This window comes from Microcaecilia unicolor, chromosome 3, assembly GCF_901765095.1.
Source record: "Microcaecilia unicolor chromosome 3, aMicUni1.1, whole genome shotgun sequence".
Taxonomy (NCBI): domain Eukaryota; kingdom Metazoa; phylum Chordata; class Amphibia; order Gymnophiona; family Siphonopidae; genus Microcaecilia; species Microcaecilia unicolor.
Window position 1 is genome coordinate 417,463,466 of NC_044033.1, and position 20,722 is coordinate 417,484,187.

The 20,722-nt window shown below is 40.0% G+C and overlaps 1 protein-coding gene across 1 annotated transcript in view; it reads left to right on the forward strand.

Moving 5' to 3' along the window:
• LDAH (lipid droplet associated hydrolase) overlaps positions 1–20,722 on the forward strand; it is a 225,636-nt gene that overhangs the window by 182,985 nt on the left and 21,929 nt on the right. Inside the window, 1 exon segment of the mRNA XM_030198811.1 lies at positions 9,915–10,155. Coding sequence (XP_030054671.1) covers positions 9,915–10,155 — 241 coding nt within the window.

The window sequence follows — 20,722 nt, forward strand, 5'->3', positions numbered from 1 at the left end:
GCTTGCTTTGTAAAAGAAATGTTGATTAATGTGACACTTTGTCAAATTTGTGCCGTAGATTACCATTAAGTGTATCATTATGTTATCTTTGAAAAATGTAGTAGGTTTCACCTGACAGATAATAACTTTCCCTCTGCCAGAGCAATGGATGAAAAATAAACGAATGCATGAGATGAAGTTCAATAGATCAAAATAAGTGTTACTTTTGACAGATATGGTCTTTGGCTTTCATGTATTTTTAAAGGAGTTAGTCGATGATGTATTGAGGATACTTATGAAACTTCCACAGTTTCCTTCCAGTTACTTTTGAGCTTAATGTCTTGGATAAGAATGAATAATCTGTAAATTTGTTAATCTGTATGTCAGTTTCAGATGTTTGTTGTACACATTTCTATTTCCCTGGGTCACTGCAGTGGATTGGTTAAGAAGAGTAATGTATTGCTTCCTGCTTCTGCCTTCTGAGTTTGAAATTTTGTGTGAGATACATGTTACATAATAAGTATGGAATCTGCATTCTACATTCTTTTGAGCAGTGATTTTTACTAACTTTATGCTCTCAGATTAACATGATGCATAATTTTCTGCAAGAGCAAGCATAGGAGCCAACTTTTCAAAATTATTGGGGGTGATAAACCCAATGAAAATAATTCCTCCCTGGACACATACAAGGAACTTTCTTAATATTGGGGTAGGGGGGTGCTCAAGCACCCACAGCACCTACAGAGTCGGCTCCAATGAGAGCAAGTAATCTGTGGGATATTGTTTTCATAGATTTCACATCTATCATTAGTTTTTCTTAGTGAGCAGCATCAGATATTCAAGGTTTCCCAAATATTAACAGGATTTATATGGGGGAATATTCTTGGTAAACATGCATTTGTTCGGCATCATATAGTGAAGTAAATTTTCCTGCTAGAGGTTTTCACTTAGGGCCCCTTCTACAAATGTGTGCTAGCATTTTTAGCACACACTGAAAATTAGCACGTGCTAATCGTGTAGATGCCCATAGGAATATTATATATGTCTGCATGGTTAGCATGTGCTAATTTTCAGCGCACGCTAAAAAAGCTAGCGTACCTTTGTAAGAGACCCCCTTAGTTATGTAATTGGTGGTGGTGGCCTCCTGTGTTCTGGCTGCTGGTAATCATATATGTTTAAAATTTATTGCTTGGTGTTGAAAGGCCTTTAGTGATGGGAGGCCCAATTATTTGAAAGACATTTTGCTGCCCTATGTGCCTAGTTGTCCATTGTGGTTGGCTGGAGTGCTATAGAAATAAGTAGTAGAAGTAGTAGTACTTTCTGTTAGGGAGGGAAGGTTGTGTTTTCTTGCTTGAGCAGTGGCGTTCTCTTTTGCTGCTTCTGTGGCTTATAGTGCTTTACTTAAGGCAGTAAACTTGGAGAACTACCCAAGCTTAGTAACTGTGAAAGCACACTTGCTTACAATGGCATTTAGGTAGCATTGGTTTCTATTATGGAGACTGGTGATTGCAGGTTGCACTTTGGGTAGTCTGATGCAGTTTAGCATGGTTGGAACTTTGAGATACTTCTGTAACAGGGTGCCTGCTAAAGGTGCTGGTTAGGTTGCCCATTTCAAGTATATTCTATAAAGAAAAGTAGGTGCCTAGTCTAATATAATAATTTGCTATGTGAATGTTCTAAAGTGTCTCACTGGGATCATAACCACCTGCTGACGTCACTGGCCAGCAGTAGAACCCTTCTTTACTGATGTCAGCAGGGGGTTACGATCCCAGTGAGAGACGCGCGTTGAAGAACAGCGGGAGCGAGCAGAGACGTCCCTATGTGCATGTCGCCCCCCCTCCAAAATTGCCGCCCCCCCTCTACTACCCTCCCCTCCCCCCCCTTACCGGGGTCCCGGCAGCAGCAGTGAAGAGCCTCGCGAGTCTGCTGCCTTCCCTTCTCTTCACTCTCAGCTCTGACTCTGGTCCCGTTTTATGCTTACCCAAACTGTGTACAAGTAACAAGAAAAAGTACCATCAAGATGTTTCCTGTTTTGTATTTAGTTATAAAACTGATTAAGGACAAGCATGATATAGGAATCTAGAAACTGGCTTACACTGTGGACATTATACCAGCCTAATGCGCAATCCAGAATTAAAAACAAAACCTATTAATGGGGCGCTGTCTAACTGACCATGAGATAAGACGTGCTTCCCTTGAGCTCCCGTGGGGCCTATGAGCAAAAACATATGACAGGATATATTTTTATTGTTATTTTCATTGCTGATGCAATCCAGCATGTTACTGCATGGCTACAGGCAAATTACAGTGTATTGATATAGCGATTACACAATTGGCGAAAAGATCCAAGACAGATCTGCCATCACCACATAACACCAGAAATCAGATTCCTCTGGCAGATGGGTCTTTGCACAAATTCTCATTCATACTGAAAAATTAATTCATTAGCCTTATATACTCCCACTTCTGATGATCCCTGTTTTTTCAAAGAGCTTTTTCAAATGCTAGAACTCCTTGAGCAGATCCCACTTATTATAGGAAGAGATTTCAATCTGTGCCTGGATCCTATTTTGAATAAATGTAATAATACTAGAGCTCCATCCCTTATAAGTAGGATTGCTCTAACCTCTATAATGGAAGAATTGGGATTCCTTGATCCCTGGAGGCTATGCAATCCTACCCAAAAGGACTATGCTTGTTTCTCACCCCCACGTTCATCATATTCCTGCATCAACTTTTTTTTTTAATTTTTAACTAGTCGGGACATAAGATTTCAACTTCCCAAATTCATGGTATAGTGATATCTGACCGTGCTGCCATCTGTCTGACACTTTTTTTTAAACCCTCAGATATAACTTCTCCCAGGTGGAGATTCAATCCTAGTTTACTTCAGGATGATACATTTATGAAGGAAATTGTGTGCTTCCTCCAAAAACACATTTGATTCAATGATCTCACACCTGTATCTAATATCACTAAGTGGGATGCTTTGAAAGCTACCATGAAACGGTTTATAATTAATTACACAGCTTAAAAACATAAACAATATTCAGCTTAAGAGACAATTGGAACAACAAATTGAACAGCTAGAACAATTACAAATGCATGCAAAGACAGTGTTCACTGCTGTTAGAGGAAGGGAGTCCCAGTGATTGCATAATGGTGCCACTTAGTGGCTGGATTTATGGTCCCTGATACATTAGTGAGGAAAATGATAATTTAAGAATTCATATTTCCACTGAAATGTATAGTTTATCTGTGTGTTGTATTGATTAATATCAGGAAAAATCCCACCACTAAAAATTCTATGCAGAGAAAAATAATCCACAATACTTACAAAGTTCTCTGTAAAATCTAATGTGAGACGCTTAATAAGTGACCACATGCTTTTATCTAATCCACATCTTAATCACTCCTTGTTTATCACTATAATAGTTTATTAATTTAAAAGAGGACCTCTTAGTGACACCACATGTATCAATAGGACCTAATAAGTGCCTATTGCTTTTTGCAAATATAAGGCTGATGGCCCTAGTTGCTACAGTATTACGTGTCAAATCAACCACATACCCTTGAGGTCTTCCTTCATGGTTGTAAAAGACTGCTGTGCTTTATAGTATGAATAAATATTCAAAAATAATGCTGTTTATACCAACTTATTTTTTTCACACATTAAATCATAGTGAATTCCACTTATCTTAATATCCCTCAGCAGACTGTTCATACTTGACCTGCCCTATTTTGAATCTTTCCCAGGAGCATTTCCTTTTTAGTTCACTTCGTCTCCCCTTACCACTGACTTAACAGTAGCCCCAATTTTTGTTGAAAGGGCTTACCATTCGCCAAAAGGAAACACCTACTTAAGCTCTCTCTGCAACAAAAACAAAACGCCAATGTGATAGTGTCTAAAGCGGAATGATGTTATTGACCCTGATGTCCATTTATTTATCGTTGCATATAATTCAGTACAGCAATACAGATAAAAATAGTCTTGTCTCACCAATTTGCTTCATTTCTTTGAATGCATAAATAACATGTGGATAAATGTGAGCCAGTTGATGTAGTGTGTCTAGATTTTCAGAAAGCTTTTGACAAAATTCCTCATTGGAAACTTGAGAAAATTAAAGTCATAGGATAGGAGGCAATAGCCTTCTGTGGGTTAGAAATTGGTTATTGAACAGAAAACAGAGGGTAGGGGTTAAATGGCCATTTTTCTCCATGGAGAAAGGTGAATATTGGAGTTCCACAGGAATCTATACTGAGACAGGTGCTATTTAACATATTTATAAATGATCTGGAAAACGGAACGGTGAGTGAGGTGATTAAATTGCAGATGACACAAAACTATTCAAAGTTGTCAAAACACTTGCAGATTGTGAATTATTGAAGGAAGACCTTAGGAAACTGGAAGACTGGGCATCCAAATGGCAGATAAAATTTAATGTGAACAAGTGCAAAGTGATGCACAGTGGGAAGAATAATCCGAATCATAGTTACCTGATGCTGGGGTCCACCTTAGGAGTCAGCACTCAAAAAAAAGATCTAGGTGTCGTTGTAGGTAATATACTGAAATCTTTTGTCCAGTGTGCAGTGGAAGCCAAAAAAAGCAAACAAGATGCTAAGAATTATTAGGAAATGGATGCAAAATAAAACCAAGAATGTTATAATGCCTCTGCATTGCTCAGTGGTGCAACCTCACCTTGAGTGTTGCGTTCAGTTCTGGTCACCATATCTCAAAAAAGATATAGTGAATTTAGAATAGGTTCAAAGAAGAGTGACCAAAATGATAAAGGGGATGGAACTCCTCCCATATTAGGAAAGGCTAAAGAGAATAGGGCTCTTCAACTTGGAAAAGAGATAGCTGAGGGGGGATATGATTGAGGTCTGTAAAATCCTGTGTGGTGTAGAACAGGTAGAAGTGAACTGATCTTTCATTCTTTCAAAAAGTACAAAGACCAGAGGACACCCAATTAAATTACATGTAAATACTTATAAAACAAATAGAAGGAAATATTTTTTCACTCAAAGAATAGTTAAGTTCTGGAACTTGCTGCCAGAGATGTGGTAACATTGGTTAGCGTATCTGGGTTTAAAAAAGGTTTTCACAAGTTCCTGGAGGCAAAGTCCATAGTTTGTTATTTGAGATGGACATGGGGAAGCCACTGCTTGCACCGGGATTGTTAGCATGGAGTGTTGCTATTATTTGGGTTTCTGCCAGGTACTTGTGACCTGTATTGGCCACTGTTGAAAACAGGATACCGGGCTAGATGGACCATTGGTCTGATCCAGTATGGCTATTCTTATATTCTTAAGTTATTTCTGTAATTGAATTCCATTCCATCATTATTGTCTTGCCTATATTTGGGTACTACTTTATTTGTCCTTAGGCAGATGCAGTCAGTGAAACAATTTTTAATCTACAGGATCTGAAAATCCTGATATTTGCCTTAACAGTGAATCATTTAGATTATTGCAATTCCTTTTACAATGGGCTCAGTCTGCCATTCATTAGCTACAATTACTGCAGAACACAACTACCAGACTCTTTTGGGAGCTGCAAAATTCAACCACAATAATTAAGACTTCAGTGGTTACCTGTAACTTTAAAAATTCACCTTTTGGTACATGAAACTTTAAACACCCGGGGCACCAGCATATCTATAACTTCTTAACTTCCTCTTGGACTTCTTGCTCAGTGCATTCCCAATATATAAACAAACTGGTATTGCCCTCTCCCTCTGGTCTTTACCTTGAAACAACAAAACCTACCTCCTCCTCTTCTCTCAGCCCTCGCTATTGGAACTTCTTGCCTCCTTCCCTCAGAGTAGAACCAAATTGCTCCCACTTTAAAGCATTTCTGAAAACTTACCTTTGTGCTCAAGTATGTAGGGACTCATGAAGCGGGTCTGAGCCCATCAAGCTTGGGAGTAGGACCAACTCAGCTTTTGTCTTTCCTTGTAATAAATGTAAATGATTTTCCTGACCTTTTCATTTCCATATTGTTTTTATAATATGGTTTAAAGGTACAACAATGTTGTACCTTTAACAAAGGCTGAATGGTAATAATACACTCTATACCCTATATAATGTGACTCAATATAACTCAGGATCACTTACAATGTGGTCAAGGGGTGGACTCCTCCTCTTCTTTTTGCTATTACTTATAATTATTTGGTCCCCATATAACACTGATTCACTTATCATGCGGTCAAATAGTTTAGACTCAAACATCAGCGTTATATAGGGTCTGCAGTGTATATCAAAATACAGGAGGGTGGGGGTTGCTTTTGGTGAAAGGGAGATTATGTTGGAAGGATAGCATTCGGAATGGAGTGGTATATGATGGGAGGGTTCAGGAAGTGGGTTATGCGATTTGGGGAAGCTTCATTTAAGGTTGGCCTGCCCCTTTAAGAATCTGCTCAGGAGCATCGAGCCACAGTTGTGGGCAGTATGAATAGTGCTACTTGCAAGGTTGATCACAAGCTGCATTATTCATGTACTGTGTGAGTGACAAACCTGCAGTAGTGAGATAACTCAGATTAGTCACTCCTGCGGGAAATTAAGGTGTCATGAAATCTGGACTCTTGTTGCACCTTAATAACTGTCTAGTACAGAGTCTTCATTCACCACCATATATCAACATAGTAAGGCCTGTTTTGGATTTCTGTGCATAGTATACCACTTGTGATCATATTTATTCTAGAAAAATCCACAACGTGTAGTTTTAGCATTGATTTTCTCAAGGTTGGACTATTGAAGTATTGTCAGTTATAAGAAGGGAGTTGGGATGGAGGGCTTTCTGCTATTATTTTATGTTGTTTGAAATTGTTCATGATTTCGCTGAAATTGCTGATGATTTATTTGTACTATATAAATTGCTACATGCTGTTTGTTAGCTTCATCTGTTTAGTATTATTGTTTTGTGATTGTTTCTTATGTTTTTATTGTTTTATGACTATTATGTAACCTGACCCAAGCTTGTGGGAAGGATGGGACAGCAGTTGAAAGAAATGAAATGAAAGTGCAACAATTGAAATTAAATGAAATGAAACAGATCACCAAGGGACCTGCTACAATATTTTAAAACTAAATTCAGAATGCAGAAAGACTTCCTAGGAGAAGCTGATCATGTGCTAATAGGCAAACCAAAGGCAACTAAAATAGCATGTTAGTAGGAAAAGACTGGAACAATATTTAAACCATTTTTGAACATTATGTTGTGGGGGGGGGGGGGGAGGAATAGCAAGTCTTAGGTAAGCCCATTCTCCTCTCCCTCCCTCCCCACCCCTGGCTTTCGGTCCAGATTATTTTAGGAGAAAGTATAATTATTTTCCCAAGTGTGTAAAAGTTGAGGAATTTGATAATTATCTTGTATGCAGATTTATAATGTTCTAATGGTCTCTGTAGCACTCCAGACAGATAATCCTGTATCTATAAACTGTATATTTTAGGATTAATGCATGCCTAGGAACCTGGGTCAAATCTTCTTTAGATCACAAGAGTTTCAGTTCAGCTTCTGGTTGAAATATAGCAAAAGTACTGCATAATTTAAAAGGAGACCGACATTCCTGTACTTAACTGCTGGTAGGCTTTAATGAAAAAATGAGGCCCAGCACCGATTTTCATGGCAAATATATTTCTTTGTCCAAGAGAAAGGGTGATGTTAGCAGAGGCATGCAGAGAACTTTTAAAATGCTCCTAGCCACTCTTGAGCAACTGATGAATAAATAAACATAAATCTCTCAACTGTTTTAAGTACTATACTAAACTATATAACACAAAGAGTAAGTAATAGAAGAATCCTTTGGGACAGTGGGTAGTGGCTGAAATTGAATTGTTAATGTTGCTTATATGCTACTATAATCTATGTAGGAAATGACACAATGTTATTACTAATGACCTGTGGTTTTTATATGGTACACTTTGTTTTTAGTGGTATTTTTTTTGTGTAAGTTGAACGCAACTGTAAATAAAAAATGAATAAAGTGGCCAAATATATGTATTTCAAAAGTGTATGTGCCCTTTGCCTGGACAGACTGTCCAAAGCAGCATGCATCCAGCCATTAAACAGTATAATCACACAGCAAAAATCCCAGTGCACATTGAAACTCTGAAAAGACTAATACATAAGATATGCACAACAATTCTCATTCACATACTGATGGAGTCTCAGTGGTAACTCTTTTCATACAAGGAACACAGCCTTGTGTCTTTCCTCATTCGTCATTGGTTCCATTATAACTTCAATGTGCACTCACTCTTAGTTTAAATAGTATATAAACTGTAAACAAACTTTAATCAAATATATTGTAAATCATTTGTCACTTATCTTCCTTCATGTTCTTATTCTAATAACAATAGGACTGTCACCAACACGGCCTATGTTTCGATGTTACTGCATCAGGGCGATGGTAATGATACAAGTTATAACTTCAAAAATACTAAAATAAGCCACACATACCATATTCTAGTCTAATTCTTACATAAACTGATACCGATCACTTCTTTGGCATCCTACATTTCAAAATGGCATCCACTATACAAGCGCCACCCACAATACTGCTATTTAACGACCAGCAAACCAGTAGAACTGAGCTAATACTAAGTCATCAAATTATAGCATCATTACAATGATTGTCAATCAATTTCTAAATTTACCCCCCCCCCCCCGAGAGACAGTATTCAAAGAAAATATCCATTTTTGCTCTTTAAAATTCAAAAGTCTTTCCATGTTACCCCTCCTACTCCTAAATGAATCTGTTATAACACTCTCCATTGAATGTCCTGAGCTGTGTGGCCCTTGTCTAACCAGTGGGTAACTATCGGAACTTGTTTAACCCCAAATAGAATTCTTGACTTGTGTCCACTAAATGCATTTTAATCTGTCTAGATGTCGTACCTATATAAATCAATGCACAAGGGCATTGAATATCATACACTACATGAGACGACTCACAAGTCGTGTGATCCCAGGACCAAATTATTCTACCATATTTTAATCATTTCCATCACTGGTCTCCCCAATATTTTGGCCTCTATGATATGCTGTAAGTGGCTAATCCTGAAAAAAAAAACTATGAATCCCAAATACCTGCCAATATTTGAACATCAAAGATGTCACCATTGAGATACGAGTTGTCTAGGGGAAAACTGCAACAACAATTCTATCTTGTATGCGAGTACCCTTGTGTGTAAGTAAAGCTTCTCAATAAGCAAATTTGGACATATAACAGTGGTTCCCAAACCTGGTCCTAGAGGCAACCCAGCCAGTCAGGTTTTGAGGATATCCACAATGAATATTCATGAGGTAGGTTTGCATGCAATGGAGACAGTGCATACAAATCTCTCTCTCATATTCATTGTGGGTATCCTGAAAACCTGACTAGCTGGGGTGCCTCCAGGACCAGGTTTGGGACCCACTGTCCATATGCTTTCTTAATGATGGAACTGGGTCCATCATTAAGAATTACTTTCCATAACTTTCCAAACATCAGTCAGTGCTGGTCCCTTGTGTATGCAGTAACATGTGTCTGTCAAAATCTGAAAATGTATACCATAATTTCAAAACCTCATCAGAGTTGTAGAACATATTAGTCTCTGTAAAGAATGTATAGCTTTATCCATACTATACTGAACTGATTATAGTCATTAATGTATGAGAGGTGTTCCTACTAGTACTACTAAATAGTAGTAGTAATAATTTACTTTATCTCTTGAATTGCAAATGATCTGTAGGATTTCATGCTTGCTCTAGAAGATGGTGCCCAGCATCCCACATCTATGAATTCTGTTATTCCAAGCAGTCTGTCATTACCTTTAGAATTATTATTGTGTCTGACTCAGAAACACTTCAAGACAAGAACGGTGCTTTCTCAAAATCCAATAACATTGCCAATGGGCTTGACTTATTGTTTTGTTTTTCCATGGCTTTCCAGGTTCTCAGGTCCGTGCTGCTGTTTCCAACAATAGAACGCATGGCTCAGTCACCACAAGGCAAATTCATTGCGCCTGTTCTCTGCAGACTGCGGTATGTCATGTACATGCCTGTCTATCTGTTATCCTTCTTACCAGAAAGCATCAAAGCCTATATTGTAAGGTTTGTACTGCGGAGACTCAAATCTGTTGATGAAGCTTTGTTGACTGCTTCACTGGATCTCTTTAATGTGAATTGCATAGGTAAGTCTTTTTTTTTCTTATGCCTATTACAGATAAGGAATTTCTTTAAGACTATAAGAAGATTTGTTAATAAACTTGTAATTTGGGGGTCTTTTTACTAAGGAATGCTAATGGATTTAGTACACACAAAATACCCAGTGTATCTGAATGTAACTCATCTTGAGCTACTAATGAAAAAGGTGTGAGCAAAATCCAAATAAATAAATGCCATACAGCCCATTATGTGGGCTGCATGGCATTTAGTGTGTGCTAAATCCATTAGCATGCCTTAATAAAAGGCCCTCTAAATATTGAATTTAATCATCCACTAAAGTTTGATTCCCATATCAAATAATTTCAGAATATTAATTATATTTAAGTAAAATGTTTATTTTTAGCAGGGCATGCAAATTGTGTTAATATACTATGAGGCTGATATTCAGCCTTTGGGAGGAAGGCCGGCTAAATCTGGGGGTCAGCGGTGAGACCAGATATTCAATGCTGGGCCATGTCTGGTGGCCAGCATTGAATATCTGGGGGGATTTTGGCCACTATAAACTTAACCGGCTAAGTTAATATTCAGCATTGGCCGGTTAAGTTTAGAGCAGCCAAAGATAGGCCAGAATATTCGCAGATAGCTGGTTATATCGCACGATATAACCAGTTAGGCACTCTGCGTTGGGACCTATTTTTTAGTAACGTAAACAACATTAGCATGTGCTCTCACAGTAGCACATTCTAGTAAATGTAGCCCAAAATATTTAATTAAATAATGCTTGTGGAGTACTGGTCTATTTTTCTTGTCTTCTGTCAGTGTTGCTTTAATTATTTTCTTTTGTACAAGCATCTATAAAGGCTTCATTTTTTTAAATCGTCAGTATAATTCAATAATAGAAGATATCATTCTCAAAATACTCTGTATGTACATATGTAGTTTACCATCTACTAGCGAAGGCAGTAGAACGAGAGGACATGAAATGAGATTGAAGGGGGGCAGACTCAAGAAAAATGTCAGGAAGTATTTTTTCACGGAGAGAGTAGTGGATGCTTGGAATGCCCTCCCGCGGGAGGTGGTGGAAATGAAAACAGTAACAGAATTCAAACACGCGTGGGATAAACATAAAGGAATCCTATTCAGAAGGAATGGATCCTAAGGAGCTTAGACGAGATTGGGTGGCAGAGCCAGCCGGTGGTGGGAGGCGAGGATAGTGCTGGGCAGACTTATACGGTCTGTGCCAGAGCCAGTGGTGGGAGGCGGGGCTGGTGGTTGGGAGGCGGGGGATAGTGCTGGACGGACTTATACGGTCTGTGCCCTGAAGAGGACAGGTACAAATCAAAGTAGGGTATACACAAAAAGTAGCACATATGAGTTTGTCTTGTTGGGCAGACTGGATGGACCATGCAGGTCTTTTTCTGCCGTCATTTACTATGTTACCATCTACTATCCTTCCTCTCCCCTAGAAATCCTATGTACGTGTCCCAAGCTTTCTTGATTTCAGTTAGAGTTTTCATCTCCACCACCTGCACCATGAGACTGTTCCATGAATTCACCTTTTCCATCAAGAAGTAATATCTTGGGTGACTTCTGAGTCTGTCCCTTTTCACCTTCATCCTATGCCCTCTCATTAGAACATAACATAAGAATAGCCATACTGGGTCAAACTCATGGTCAGTCTAGCCCAGTATCCAACAGTGGCCAATCCAGCTCACAATTACCTGGCAGAAACCCAATAAGTAGCAACATTCCATACTACCAATCCCGGGGTAAGCAGTGGCTTCCCCCATGTCCATCCCAATAACAGATTATGGACTTTCCTCCAGGAACCTGTCCAAACCTTTTTAAACCCAGGTACTCTAACCGCTGTTACCACATCCTCCGGCAGCAAGTTCCTGAGCTTAACTATTCTTTGAGTGAAAAGATATTTCCTCTTATTTGTTTTAAAATTATTTCCCTATAATTTCATTGAGTGCCTTTGGTCTTTGTACTTTTTGAAAGAGTGAAAAATCAATTCACTTCTACCCGTTCTACACCACTCAGGATTTTATAGACCCTTAATCATCCCCCCTCAGCCATCTCTTTTCTAAGCTGAGAAGCTCTAACCTCTTTAGCCTTTCCGCATATGGGAGGAGTTCTATCCACTTTATCATTTTGATTGCTGTTCTTTGAATGTTTTCTAATTCCGCTATATCTTTTTTGAGATATGGCAATCAAAATTGAACATAATACTCATGTTGAGGTTGCACCATGGAGCAATACAGAGACATTATAATATTCTTGATCTTATTTTGCTTCCCTTTCCTAATAATTCCTAGCATCTTGTTTGCTTTTTTTGGCCCCCACCACACACTGTACATAAGATTTCAGCTTATTGTCTATAATGACACCTAGGTTTTTTTCTTAAGTGCTGGCTCCTAAGGTGGACCCTAGCATCAGACAACTATGATTCGAATTATTCTTCCCAATGTGTATCATTATGCATTTGTCCACATTAAATTTCATCTGCTATTGATGCCAAGTCTTCCAGTTTCCTAAGGTCTTCCTGTAATTTTTCATAATCCACATGCGTTTTGCTTTGAGTAGTTTCATGTTATCTGAAAATTTAATCACCTCACTTGTCGTTCTGATTTTCAGATCATTTATAAATATGTTAAATAGCAGTGGTCCTAGTACAGATCCCGGCGGCACTTGACTACTCACCCTCCATTGAGAAAAATGTCCATTTAACCCTACCCTCTGTTTTCTGTCCAGTAACCAATTCCTAATCCACAGAAGGACTTTGCCTCCTATCCCATGACTTTTTAATTTCCTCAGGAGTCTCTCATGTGGAACTTTGTCAAAAGCTTTCTGAAAATCTAGATACACTACATCAGCCGGCTTACCATTATCCACATGTTTATTCACACTTCCAAAGAAATGATGCAAATTCAAGAGCTTCCTTTTAATTGAAAGAGACTTGCCTGCTGTGCATTTATGCCGTGGAGGTATACATCTCTATCATATTCCCCCTCTCCCGTCTTTCTTCCAAAGTATACATATTGAGATCTTTAAGTCTGTTCCCATACACTTTATGACGATTACAACTGACCATTTTAGTAGCCACCCTTTGGACCGACTCTATCCTGTTTATATCTTTTTGAAGGTATTGTCTCCAGAATTAGACACATCCCCCTGTTTAATAAGCTGCGTGGCAATGCCGACACATCCCATTCAAAGTGAATGGGCTGTGTCGGCATTAACGCATGGCAGCCGTTAGTGCAACTTAGTAAGCAGGAGAGACAATATTCTAAATTAGGTATTCCCAGAGTCTTAAAAAACAAACAGGCAAATGATCTGCAAGAACCAGAACAACAGAAAAAAGAGCAGACACCACATAAAAAGTAAAATGATACTTATTTCTAAGGCATCAAAACAGCAAACAATTTCTCTGTCTGGTTACTGCAATACAGCACTAGAAACTGTTTGCTTTTGAAGGCATTCTGTATGCCGTGTTGCTGCTGTAACTGCTGTTTGTAAAAGCAAACCTCTTACTAGTTTCTAGTGCTGTATTGCAGTAACTAGACAGGGAAAACATTGGACTGCTCCTGCTGGTTATTTGTTTAGCCACTGATGCAGCCCTTGTAGGGTTAAATATTGGCTTGTTGGGCTATTAAAGGAAATTGTTTGCTGTTTTGATGACTTGGAAATAAATATAATTTTACTTCTCACCAGAGTCTTATACAGGGGCATCTTCACTTTCTTTTTCCTACTGGCCATTCCTCTTGCTATGCACCCAAGCATCCTTGTAGCTTTTGCTGTCTCCTTTTCTACCTGTTTGGCCAGTGAAGTTTAATTAAATATGGAATTACGTGTTCTATAACTTCCCCTCATACCCTCAGTACTAGTTTGGTGATGCATTTTTCTTTACTTGGATCCTATGTAATTACTTTTCTGGGAGACCCTGCAGCATAGTATTAAAATAATCCATATAGGACTAAGGCCCCAATCCTCAATTCTTATTGTGCTTGCAGTTTTTGATTTAGACTGGGTATAGCCAGTCTAGTGCACACGCTATTCAGCATCTAATGCACAAAAGGGTTCTATGTTGTTTTTACTGTTCACGATAACAGCTACCAAGAATCCTGTGTAAATGTATTACAACGCGCTCATTAGTATTAAAATGAGCATTCCATGCGATGCACAGAAAGGAGTGCCTACCTTTAACTTTCAGAATGTTCTTTCAGATCTCCAGCTGTCGTTACATGAGTTTGACTTCTTGGTGGAGCAATCTGCTTGCATTTTTAAATAGTATTTTGTATGTGTGTGTTAAATGTGCCATGTGCATGTATTATGTGTGTGTGTTCCGCACGTAACAGTAGTGTGAAAACATTGTCATAAACATTTGTTAAGAGTCTGCACATGTTTGTGAAATGTGCAACGTGCATGTACTATATGTGTGGGTGGATGTGACCCACACGTAAATGTGCTGTGTTGTGTGTATTATATATGTGTGTGTGTCCCACACTTAACAGCACTGCTACAGTCATGGAACTCTATGATGCAGTTATCGCCTTTTTTCCCTGGAGATGCGTATAATTTCAGTGCTTACCGTGAGACTGTTCTATGCATTTGCTAGGCGCTTTACCTATTGAGCCATTTGCAGAATTTCCATGCACCTCATTTGCATTCAGTTTCCTTTGATCATGGATCACTGTTTCAAAATCAGTAAGTTCAACCACAGATATAGATGCACGTGGTATTTAACGACAACTTTTGAGCATCGGGCCCTAAATTCTGTATATGGCACCAAAAATATTGGCACTAAAGTCTATTCTATAAATGGCATTCAGAGTTGGCGCCATTTATAGAATAGCGTTTAGTGCTGGGATCTGCACCAAGTTTTGGGCACGAGGATTTACACCAACTGAAACCTGGTGTAAATTCTCACACCTAAATTGGGCATGGATCTCCTTATTCTGGAATGTTAATTGGCATTAATTTAAATTTGCGCATGCATCTTTAGATGCCAGGATCCATGTGTTAATTTTACACATTGATGCATAAATGGGTCATGGCCGTAGGAGGGGCATGGGTGGAAAAGGAATGTTTCTGGAATTTGAATACTTCAGATTCCAGAAACACCCCTCATGTCAGAAGAAGTGGCAAAGCTTCTTACTCACTGTGTCGCTGCCATCTTAGAGGTCAAAATGGCACAGAAACTCAGGTTCAGTATGGCAATGCATGCAGCAAAAATTGAGCATAACCACCATAGAATACAGGTACAGGAATTTACCACTGGGCAGCTCATGGATCAAACTGCACAACTGAAAAAGGACCATGCCAAACTCCTGGAATGCATCGATGACCAAGAAAACCATAGCAGGCAGAATAACATTCGCTTGATAGGCTTATCACAGGAAATTCCGAACGCTGATTTCATGGACATCTGTCTTAAGGGCTTACCAATGGCATTGGTTCTACAGGCGGAATTGGCGGGCTGGTGAATAGAATGGCCCTCATCATATAGGCCCTCGGCCTTTTCCTTCAGGGAAGCTACAGCCTGTCATAGCCCTCATCCTGAATTTTGCGTACAAAGTACTCATTCTACAGACTTACAGAATATCCCGTGCTCTCGAGATTGCTCTTTGAAGACTTTTCGTCACAAGTAGTGGTGCACCATAAGCTGATCACACCTTACTGTTCTCTACAATAAGGGTATTTGCTTCTCTTTGTGTATCCAGCTAAGGTGTGGATAAATCACCAGGACACTTCTAAGATCTATACAATGCCAGAGGTGTTTGACAAGGTACTTCATGAAAGGCTACAGAGGAAATTGGAGGGTCATGGGATAGGAGGAAATGTCCTATTGTGGATTAAAAACTGGTTGAAGGATAGGAAACAGAGAGTGGGGTTAAATGGGCAGTATTTACAATGGAGAAGGGTAGTTAGTGGGGTTCCTCAGGGGTCTGTGCTAGGACCGCTGCTTTGTAATATATTTATAAATGATTTAGAGATGGGAGTAACTAGCGAGGTAATTAAATTTGCTGATGACACAAAGTTATTCAAAGTCGTTAACTCACGACAGTATTATGAAAAATTACAGAAGGACCTTATGAGACTGGGCGTCTAATGGCAGATGACGTTTAATGTGAGCAAGTGCAAGGTGATGCATGTGGGAAAAAAAAACTGAATTATAGCTACGTCATGCAAGGTTCCACGTTAGGAGTGACGGACCAAGAAGGATCTGGGTGTCATCGTCGATAATACACTGAAACCTTCTGCTCAGTGTGCTGCTGCGGCTAGGAAAGCGAATAGAATGTTGGGTATTATTAGGAAAGGTATGGAAAACAGTTGTGAGGATGTTATAATGCCGTTGTATCCACTCCATGGTGCGACCGCACCATTGAGTATTGTGTTCAATTCTGGTCGCCGCATCTCAAGAAAGATATAATAGAATTGGAAAAGGTGCAGCGAAGGGCAACTAAAATGATAGCAGAGATGGGACGACTTCCCTATGAAGAAAGACAAAGGAGGCTAGGGCTTTTCAACTTGGAGAAGAGACAGCTGGGGGGAGACATGATAGAGGTATATTTAAATAATGAGTGCGTGGAACAGGTGGATGTGAAGCGTCTGTTCATGCTTACCAAAAATACTAGGACTAGGGGCATGCGATGAAACTACAGTGTAGTAAATTTAAAACAAATCGGAGAAAATGTTTCTTCACCCAACGCGTAATTAAACTCTGGAATTCGTTGCCAGAGAACAGGGGTAAAGGCGGTTAGCTTGGCAGAGTTTAAAAGGGGTTAGACAGTTTTCCTAAAGGACAAGTCCATAAACCACTACTAAATGGACTTGGGGAAAAATCCAACAATTCCAGGAATAACATGTATTGAATGTTTGTACGTTTGGGAAGCTTGCCAGGTGTACCTTGGCCTGGATTGGCTGCTGTCGTGAACATGATGCTGGGCTCGATGGACCCTTGGTCCTTTTCCCAGTGTGGCATTACTTAGTACTTATATTTCAGTGTTTCCTGCATGACCTGCTGGAGAACAATGAGCAACGTGAGGGGAACCGCATGGCCTGTCTTTGTCATCTCTGCCCGGATGGTCATAGTCATTTCCCCAAGAGACTGCATCTGGTATCTCCATCTTCGCTGTACTGCTGAGGCTCATTGTTCAGATGGGAATTGGGGTTACCTACCCTTGCGGGTCCTTGCTGGCTGGCATCTGTCTTTTCAACTTGAGCCAGTTCTGAGAGCTGCCGTGTGTTGATATATGTATTAACATTTGTATATATTGACTACTTGCTATGGATGCTTCTCAGTGATACTTGTTCTTATTGTTTGTCTGTGGGAGTTACTCTGGGGATGGTGTTCTTGGGTTACTGGGGGACAATGCATATGCAGGGTTTCTGGGCTGGTGGGGATGCGTTTGTTGGTGGAACTGTTTTTGTTTGGGGTGAGAGAGGGAGGGTCAGGATGGTGTTGTGGGTTGGTGTTTGTTTTACTGGTATGGAGGCATGCAGAGTGTATGTATTTGGGTGTTTCTGGCTTGGGGAGGGGGATTCTTGTGAGAGGTATAAGGGTGAGAGTCCATTTGCTCTGCACAGAAGTGAGGTATTGTGTCTGTAGGTGGAGGGACGGTTTGTTTGCTCAGTGCCGGGTATGGCTGGGGTTCCAGTGGCTTCTGTTATACTTTTCCATGATTTGCTGTTAGTCACGGTTTTATTATGTATGGTGCTCCAAGTGGCTACCTTGAATGTAGATGGTCTCCACTCTCTATTTAAGTGCACACTGGCTTATTTAAAAAAGCAAAAGCTGGATGTGGCATTCATTCAAGAAACTCTTCTCACTGAATTTGAACACCTGAATCTTTGGAGAGATTGGGTTGGGAACGTGGTGGCAACAGCAGCTTATATGAGAGATAAAGAGGAGTAGCTGTGGTTTTCTGGAGGGGGGTGAATTTGGTTTCTCACAATGTCATGCCAGATCCACAGGGTCGCTTTATATTGGTGCTTGGGTGCTCTTTGGGGCAGGCAAGGTCTTGTTTGGTAGCATATATGCACCCAATATATATGACCATTGTTTTTTTTATGGACCTGGTTGCCAGGGTCAGCCAATTTGGTGGATATGTACCTATTTGGGAGGTGGTTTTAATATTACATCTAATCCGGAGATTGACTGTAAACCCATCCAAGGAGTCACAGGCTTGCAGATTGGATGTGTCCCTTAGTGTTTATGAGATACAACTGGCTATTAAGAAATTGAAATCTGCTAAGGCCCCAGGCCCAGACAGATTTGGTAGCAAATTCTATAGGGTCATGGAGGATCTGGTTGCAGAACCTCTGCAGAGAATGTATCAGGCCATTTTGGATGAGGGTCACCTAGGCCATCATCAAAATGTGGCTCACGGTGATTGTGCTTCCTAAACCAGGCCACAGCCTTCAGATGGTTGAATTGTATAGGCCCAATTTCCCTTCTTAATCAAGATCCTAAAATTCTCACATCAGTGTTAACCACTAGATTGAATCTCTACCTTCCTTCCCTTATACATTCTGATAAACAGGTTTAATACTAGGGCAGTATTCTTGTGTGAATGTTATCAGAGTGGTAGTGGCCATTGTGTACTCTGTGAGGTACCTGGTGGATAGTTGCAAAGGCCTTTGACCAGGTGGATTGGGGAATACCTACCTTGGGTTCTAAGATCGGTATCATATCAAGGATACTTTCTGAAGTGGTGGTGTAATTGCTCTGCGCACAGCCAGTATTGCAATTAGTGGTTAATGGTCAACTCTCTTCTTCCTTTGCTATTGGCCAAGGAACAGACAGGGATGCCCCCTATCCCCTCTCCTCTTTATTTTGACACTGGAACCCTTTGGCATCAAGCTGTGCACTGATATTGAGCTGGGTGGCATTTTCTTAGGCGGTAGACAACAGACAATTCAGTTATTTACTGATGATATGCTGCTGTTCTTAGAGCATCCAGACTGTGATATGCCATGTATTTTGCAACTTCTATATCCATTTGGTAGTTTGGGGGGGCTGAAAATCATGAGCCCCCTTCAGTTTCCATCTGTGCCGTTAAAACAAATGACTGGTAATTTGAAATATCTTGGGATTTATCTGCATGTGAACCCCAAGGAAATGTATTGTCTGAATATTACTCACAAATTAGAAGGCATTAAACACCTTTGCAACAAATAGGACTTACCTCTGTCATTTGGTCGTAGCCCTATTTAAAATGGTTGCTGTCTCTAAGTTGTTATACCCCTTACAAATGCTTCCCTTTTGAATTTTGGGTAGGGAGGAGCGGTTGTACAACGCTTTATTTGTGAGGATTAGGAACCCAAGATTGAGCTTTACTAAGTTGGCACTAGAAAAGCTTCAGGGGGGCTTGGGTCTTCCACATTGTGATTGTATAACGCAGCAGCCCTTGCTTCAGTGGATCCGGGAATTATATTGTCAAGAGTATCATTATCACCCTCCTGAATTTGGCCAGTTGGTGGCGGGTGATTTGGTGGGATGACACTCTTTTACATCTTCCTGGTTGATCCCATTGGATGAAGGGACTGCAGTTCTTAGGCCTCTTCAGAAGACATGGGGATATTGATGGAGGTCCTGAGGGCTGTCCCCAAACATTTTCACTTTTTTTTTTAATGTTAACAGGGAATCCTCAGTTTGTGCCAAACTCTGGAGGGCAACAGACTATGGAACTCTGGGTGATGGTAGTTGAAGATGGTTTTCCAGAATTTGCACAAATGAAGCATAAGTGGAAACTTCCCAATACCTGTTTATACATTATCTACAAATACGACATTACTGGGTGACTTTGAAACAGCATTTCCAGATAGTCTTAAATTGAATGAAATGGAGGATTTTCAAGGGCTGCCATACAAATTTAATCACCTTTCTATCTGGTACCAGGATGGCTTCCTACTAAGAAGGTTACCCATATAGACCATATAGATTACCTAGCACAGGTGTGGATGGTCTGACTTACAGTTAGATTACGATACTGATATTTTACATAGCTTTGGAAAGGATAGCTATCGGCTTCTCACTAATGCAGACTACCAGGAAATGTATTTTAAGATGGTGTATAGGCTGTACTTAACTAGAATGTGACCGTAAATTGAATATGTGGGATGTGGACACATGCCTTAGTTGTAAAAGGTATACAGGCTCATGGTTTCATACTTTTTTGGAGTGTCCGCGCTTGAACTCATTTTGGCCCCCAGTCATAGCTGCTATAGAGGCTGTTTTAGGCCACCAGCTGCCTACAGTTTATAGTTTGTATTTCTTTGGGGACTGGGAGAGGAAACCAGAGGGAATGGAGGCTTCTCAGCTCCCCCACTTATCTCTTGCCATCAAGAAATTCGTTCTATACACCATTTTGGGCACTCACAAAGTGATCTTACATTTCTTTAAATGGGAAGAGCCTCCCACATATCAAATGGTTGACCCGTGTGACAGCCCTGGCTCAGTTTGAACTTTGGCACTACTGGGGGACCAAAAACTTATGCATGTTTCGTTATGTCCAGCTTTGGAAGATGTTTTTGCAACAGTATGGTAGTTGTGTTCCACCTTAGCAGCATTTTCTGTTTTACTTCAAT